This window comes from Ostrea edulis, chromosome 8 (genome assembly GCF_947568905.1).
Source record: "Ostrea edulis chromosome 8, xbOstEdul1.1, whole genome shotgun sequence".
NCBI classification, from domain to species: Eukaryota; Metazoa; Mollusca; class Bivalvia; order Ostreida; family Ostreidae; genus Ostrea; species Ostrea edulis.
The window spans coordinates 55,924,313-55,931,570 of record NC_079171.1 but is presented as its reverse complement, the minus strand read 5'-3'; the positions used below and the strand labels follow the sequence as shown (position 1 = coordinate 55,931,570).

Here is a 7,258-nt window from a genome sequence, read left to right as displayed (position 1 = left end):
GTGACCGCAGCACTCCAATCCTTAATAAGGAAGACGTCTAGCAGTTTATTTCTAAACTGAACACTTGTATCTTAATATTTAGATTAATAATAAGGTGACCTTCTAATTCCACTCAAGAATAAATTGTCTGTTAGCCTTTTACCTATTGCATATCTGTTAATTCCTCATAATATGGATCGTAAACTTCACCTTAATTTATTAAATTATTTCATCTTTTACAATGTGGGGTTTTTATGGGGGGGGGGGGGGGGGCTTCGGGAGTAAAATTTTAAAAATTGAGTCTTTTTCAGTTTGATTATTCTTTAATAACTTTAAAATACATATGCATTAGTATGAAGTATATGAAACGGTGGATTCTGTGGATGACTTCCCGCTCTCTCTGTAATTTCTGCTTCCCTTGTTCACAATAAGCTTGTTGATTTTACAAAACAATATTTCCCGTTCCGTCTTCCGCTTCGTTTTCCGTTCCGTGTTTTAGCAACACCTTAAAAACCGAGATCCTGTGTCAAAGCAGATGTGGCACGATAAAGACCCCTTCCTGCTCAAGGGCCATAAGCGCCGAGCATAGGCCTAAATATTGCAACCCTTCACCGGCAGTGGTGACGTCTCCATATGAGTGAAATATTCTCGGGAGGGACGTTAAACAATATACAAGTCGATGTACCATTACAAATTGTCGCGGGTTTCATCATGATTATTTTCAAATATAAACTAGATTAAAGTACTAAAATATTATATGGTTGACCAATTGGTTACGTTAAATGGAACAGCCAATACCACCTTTGACCTTGATGACGCTCTATATTTAGTAATAATCACACAGACAGGTGTTACTAAAAACCGGATTGAACTACTTTGCAACAAACATCCATTCATTGTCACGGATGAAAGCAATGTTAATTTCAAAAGAAATATATTCAGAGAAAAGATTCAACGAATGCAAATATTTCACAATGAGATCAAACTCGAACTAAAATTCTAAGTTTTAAGCAGAGGAAGGTGCAAAGTTTCAAAAGTATCTTTATGTTTAATCTCAACTATGAAACTTTCAAATACTAGCAAACTTCCTGATGATGAAACACGCAAGTGACGGTACCAGAAACCTGTATAAAAATTAAGAAAACATAGATACACGAAGGGCAGTTTTCGTTGTTGGTTTTTATTTCTCTCTTTGCCAAATCCTTAAACTTACATATTGTACGAAAAATGTTTTCAGTTTCACATTGAAAACGAATACCGACGTCTTGTACCACCACAACAGAACCTTCTGAGTTCATTCCGGAATTTAATGTCATAGAACCAATAAATGTACGGATTAGCGATGTGATTCAAGAGGTTAAAACGGAGACAGAAAAAGTAAATGTTAAGCTCATAGCCTTTCAGTTTTATACCTGTTGCAAAACTGTGGACCTGTGTGACCAGTGACGTCAGATACGAAACTACGTAAACAATAATTATCACCAGAAACATGACGCTAATTTTCTTTCGTGCCCTTTGTTCCCGATGTCCGTCGTTTTTTACGGCAGCTGCAGGTTCAATATAAGTCCGCCTCTCGTCCTGGCGTGGAATTTCCGTCATTGTGAATTTCTCCACACTGGAACTTTGGGTGTCTTTAGATGTGATATTTGTGTCTGCATCGAGAACGGTACTGGTCCGATTCCGCCTTGATGGCGAAAGCGTTCTATAAATAGTTCTAGTAACAGGAATGTACAAAACGGAAGTGACGACAATGTTAATGAAAGAAAGAAGGAGCAAAGTTCCGAAGTATGGTACCATTACTGCAGATCCATTGGTGCCATCGTCGAAATGACAGATAGAGACAGAAATGTTCCGAGTACCATTTGCCGAATTCCGTTTGATTGTTGTGTTGTAAAAGCCTCCGAATTTCAACACTGGTGCAGCGTATCCAACAGAGAAAAGAAATATCAACAAGATACTAACTCTGCAAGACTTCCGGGACATTTGTTGACCAAACGGGCGGCAGATGATTAAGTACCTCTGCAACGCAATCGCCAGGATGGTGTGAGCTGAAACCCCCCCGGTCATAATCATCATAAAGGAGAGCGTTTTACACAGATAGACACTGGGGTAGTTGTAGCGCATCGTGTTGTCCAGATGAAACTGGGCGACATTTGACAAGCACCCCGCAAAATCCACCAAAGCGAGAACTGGAATGAAATACCGCGTCCCGGTTTTGTCCTGTACGTATTTAGTGTACATCAAGAGGACAATAAAATTTCCGAATATTCCAAAGGCGGTCTCTATCAGGTGCACCATTGTGTTGGGAAGTAATTGGTCCGAATATTCTTGAGACAAAACGTGTGCGTCCGCCATATTAACACTAAATTCTACAAAGCAGTAGTCATAAAATTTCTTCTCTCTCTCTCTTGAAAAACTAGAGACTAGATATGGCAGAGAGCGTAATTGGGACAATGTTTACGGGAATGCAATCTAATAAACAATTAAGATGAAGTCTCCTGAGGATTTCATTTGAAGTGGACACTTTACTCATGGTCCTTGTAAGAGAATCTCTCTTCTTCAGTTTTTTTTTTTTTTTTTTTGGTTGCAAAAAGTCTGAAACACTTATTTCATCTAAATCAGAATAACTAAAAAAAAAATATACATTGTTTTCTGTAAACCGTGCTCATGGTGTGTGTGTGCGTCCTCGCAATTTTCTTTAGTTTCAAGCTGTAGTTATCTACATGAGAGTAGCTTTTGAGGTACTCTGGCGTTCCAGCCTTTGTCCTGAGGAGGACAATTTGATTTGGATGAAAAGTGGAGGATATGTACAACAATATTTTGAAATTGAAAACTTTCAAATTTAATTTACATAGTCAAAAAATGCAGTTTTAGAAGAAAGCAATATGAAAAAACAACCAAAACCCCCTGCTTGATTAGAACCTGCGATCTACAGTTCAGCAGTCGACGTGCTAGCCTAATGAGCTACTCAGCTAGGCGATGATATTTTAAATGAATAGACAGATATTGCTGATATTTATATTTTCATCCATGTTTTAAAAGAAAGTCAGCCATTATGACGATGTAGAGTACCTCCTTAATGCCTATATCAAAAATGTATCGAAAGTTGTATAAGGTTGAGAAGTCCTAGTCGCTTGTTACTGTATCAAGGTAAGTTCGTAAAGCACTGTGTACAAACATCAACAATGAATTATCCATTGCGACGAAAAAATATTTATTCTTGTATTGCTATCAAGAATATTGTTTACAGACATTAAAATTTCCAGGATTTCAATTTCACCATCATGGTTCGAATCCTCTGACTTTATCGGCTAGACATATGTGGCATTCTATCATTATTCGAATCCTCTGACTTTATCGGCTAGACACACGTGGCATTCTATCATTATTCGAATCCTCTGACTTTATCGGCGAGACACACGTGGCATTCTATCATTATTCGAATCCTCTGACTTTATCGGCTAGACACACGTGGTATTCTATCATTATTCGAATCCTCTGACTATATCGGCTAGACACATGTGGCATTCTATCATTATTCGAATCCTCTGACTTTATCGGCGAGACACACGTGGCATTCTATCATTATTCGAATCCTCTGACTTTATTGGCTAGACACATGTGGCATTCTATCATTATTCGAATCCTCTGACTTTATTGGCTAGACACATGTGGCATTCTATCATTATTCGAATCTTCTGACTTTATCGGCGAGACACACGTGGCATTCTATCATTATTCGAATCTTCTGACTTTATCGGCTAGACACATGTGTCATTCTATCATTATTCGAATCCTCTGACTATATCGGCTAGACAGATGTGGCATTCTATCATTATTCGAATCCTCTGACTTTATCGGCTAGACACACGTGGCATTCTATCATTATTCGAATCCTCTGACTTTATCGGCGAGACACACGTGGCATTCTATCATTATTCGAATCCTCTGACTTTATTGGCTAGACACATGTGGCATTCTATCATTATTCGAATCCTCTGACTTTATCGGCTAGACACATGTGGCATTCTATCATTATTCGAATCCTCTGACTTTATCGGCTAGACACACGTGGCATTCTATCATTATTCGAATCCTCTGACTTTATCGGCGAGACACACGTGGCATTCTATCATTATTCGAATCCTCTGACTTTATTGGCTAGACACATGTGGCATTCTATCATTATTCGAATCCTCTGACTTTATCGGCTAGACACATGTGGCATTCTATCATTATTCGAATCCTCTGACTTTATCGGCTAGACACACGTGGCATTCTATCATTATTCGAATCCTCTGACTTTATCGGCGAGACACACGTGGCATTCTATCATTATTCGAATCCTCTGACTTTATTGGCTAGACACATGTGGCATTCTATCATTATTCGAATCCTCTGACTTTATTGGCTAGACACATGTGGCATTCTATCATTATTCGAATCCTCTGACTTTATTGGCTAGACACATGTGGCATTCTATCATTATTCGAATCCTCTGACTTTATTGGCTAGACACATGTGGCATTCTATCATTATTCGAATCCTCTGACTTTATTGGCTAGACACATGTGGCATTCTATCATTATTCGAATCCTCTGACTTTACCGGCTAGACACATGTGGCATTCTATCATTGATACTTGGTGACACTATTAATTAACAGCGGAATGCTTAAGACACTAAGACACGCACTAAACAATGAATCATTAACCACTAAATATTTTTTGAAATTATCGTATTACATTCGTTGTGTGTTACCTCGCTTTATTTCTATTTAGTTAGTCTATGTTTTATTTTTATTTAGTTAGTCTATGTTTTTATTTAGTGAGTTTAAGTTTTTATTTAGCTAGTCTATGTTTTTATTTAGCTAGTCTATGTTTTTATTTAGTTAGTCTATGTTTTATTTTTATTTAGTGAGTTTATGTTTTTATTTAGTGAGTTTATGTTTTTATTTAGTTAGTCTATGTTTTTATTTAGTGAGTTTATGTTTTTATTTAGTGCGTCTATGTTTTTTTTTAGTGAGTCTATGTTTTTATTTAGTTAGTCTATGTTTTTATTTAGTGAGTTTATGTTTTTATTTAGTGAGTCTATGTTTTTATTTAGTGAGTCTATGTTTTTATTTAGTTAGTCTATGTTTTATTTTTATTTAGTGAGTTTATGTTTTTATTTAGTGAGTCTATGTTTTTATTTAGTTAGTCTATGTTTTTATATAGTGAGTTTATGTTTTTATTTAGTGAGTTTATGTTTTTATTTAGTGAGTCTATGTTTTTATTTAGTGAGTTTATGTTTTTATTTAGTTAGTCTATGTTTTTATTTAGTTAGTCTATGTTTTATTTTTATTTAGTTAGTTTATGTTTTTATTTAGTTAATCTATGTTTTATTTTTATTTAGTTAGCTTATGTTTTTATTTAGTTAGTCTATGTTTTTATTTAGTTAGTCTATGTTTTTATTTAGTTAGTCTATGTTTTATTTTTATTTACTGAGTTTATGTTTTTATTTAGTGAGTCTATTTTTTTATTTAGTGAGTCTATGTTTTTATTTAGTTAGTCTATGTTTTATTTTTATTTAGTGAGTTTATGTTTTTATTTAGTGAGTCTATTTTTTTATTTAGTGAGTCTATGTTTTTATTTAGTTAGTCTATTTTTTTATTTAGTTAGTCTATGTTTTTATTTTTATTTAGTGAGTCTATGTTTTTATTTAGTTAGTCTATGTTTTTATTTAGTTAGTCTATGTTTTTATTTAGTTAGTCTATTTTTTCATTTAGTTAGTCTATGTTTTTATTTTTATTTAGTTAGTCTATGTCTTTATGTAGTGAATTTATGTTTTTATTTAATTAATCTATGTTTTTATGTAGTGAGTTTATGTTTTTATTTAGTTAGTCTATGTTTTATTTTTATGTAGTGAGTTTATGTTTTTATTCAGTGAGTTTATGTTTTTATTTAGTGAGTCTATGTTTTTATTTAGTTAGTCTATGTTTTTATTTAGTTAGTCTATGTTTTTATTTAGTTAGTCTATTTTTCTTATTTAGTTAGTCTATGTTTTTATTATTATTTAGTTAGTCTATGTTTTTATGTAACGAGTTTATGTTTTTATTTAGTTAATCTATGTTTTATTTTTATTTAGTGAGTTTATGTTTTTATTTAGTGAGTCTATGTTTTTATTTAGTGAATCTATGTTTTTATTTAGTTAGTCTATTTTTTAATTAGTTAGTCTATGTTTTTATTTTTATTTAGTGAGTCTATGTTTTTATTTAGTTAGTCTATGTTTTTATTTAGTTAGTCTATTTTTTTATTTAGTTAGTCTATGTTTTTATTTAGTTAGTCTATGTTTTTATTTTTATTTAGTGAGTTTATGTTTTTATTTAGTGAGTTTATGTTTTTATTTAGTGAGTTTAAGTTTTTATTTAGTTAGTCTATGTTTTATTTTTATTTAGTGAGTTTATGTTTTTATTTAGTTAGTCTATTTTTTTTATTTAGTGAGTCTATGTTTTTACTTAGTTAGTCTATGTTTTATTTTTATTTAGTGAGTTTATGTTTTTATTTAGTGAGTTTATGTTTTTATTTAGTGAGTCTATGTTTTTATTTAGTTAGTCTATTTTTTTTTATTTTAATTTAGTTAGTCTATGTTTTTATTTACTTAGTCTTTGTTTTTATTTAGTTAGTCTATGTTTCTATTGTTTTTAAAGTTAGTCTATCTTTTCAGGGGAGAATATCTTCCGTATCAGATCAACAATCTGATTGTAAATGATATATACATTACGTATTATAGTACTCCATCTGATTGTAAATGATATATACATTACATATTATAGTACTCTATCTGATTGTAAATGATATACATTACGTATTATAGAGCTCCATCTGATTGTAAATGATATACATTACGTATTATAGTGCTCCAGCTGATTGAAATTATATATACATTACGTATTATAGAGCTCCAGCTGATTGTAAATTATATATACATTACGTATTATTGTACTCCATCTGATTGTAAATGATATACACATTACGTATTATAGTACTCCATCTGATTGTAAATGATATATATTACGTATTACAGTGCTCCATCTGATTGTAAATGGTATATACATTATGTATTATAGAGCTCCATCTGATTGTAAATGGTATATACATTATGTATTATAGTGCTCCATCTGATTGTAAATGGTATATACATTATGTATTATAGAGCTCCATCTGATTGTAAATGGTATATACATTATGTATTATAGAGCTCCAGCTGATTGTAAATGATATATACATTACGTATTATAG

The 7,258-nt window shown here is 32.3% G+C and overlaps 1 protein-coding gene across 1 annotated transcript; it reads right to left on the bottom strand.

Annotated features, from left to right (window-relative positions):
* Positions 1-1,138: 1,138 nt before the first annotated feature.
* Positions 1,139-2,458, bottom strand: LOC125660889 (cholecystokinin receptor type A-like). Its single transcript, XM_048892708.2, has one exon. It carries the CDS (start codon positions 2,332-2,334, stop codon positions 1,219-1,221), a length of 1,116 nt encoding a protein of 371 aa, XP_048748665.1. The 5' UTR covers positions 2,335-2,458; the 3' UTR covers positions 1,139-1,218.
* Positions 2,459-7,258: the final 4,800 nt, after the last annotated feature.

Bases quoted from the DNA above. Each gene is read 5' to 3' on its own strand.
- LOC125660889 (XM_048892708.2), bottom strand. From the start codon at position 2,334: ATGGCGGACGCACACGTTTTGTCTCAAGAATATTCGGACCAATTACTT.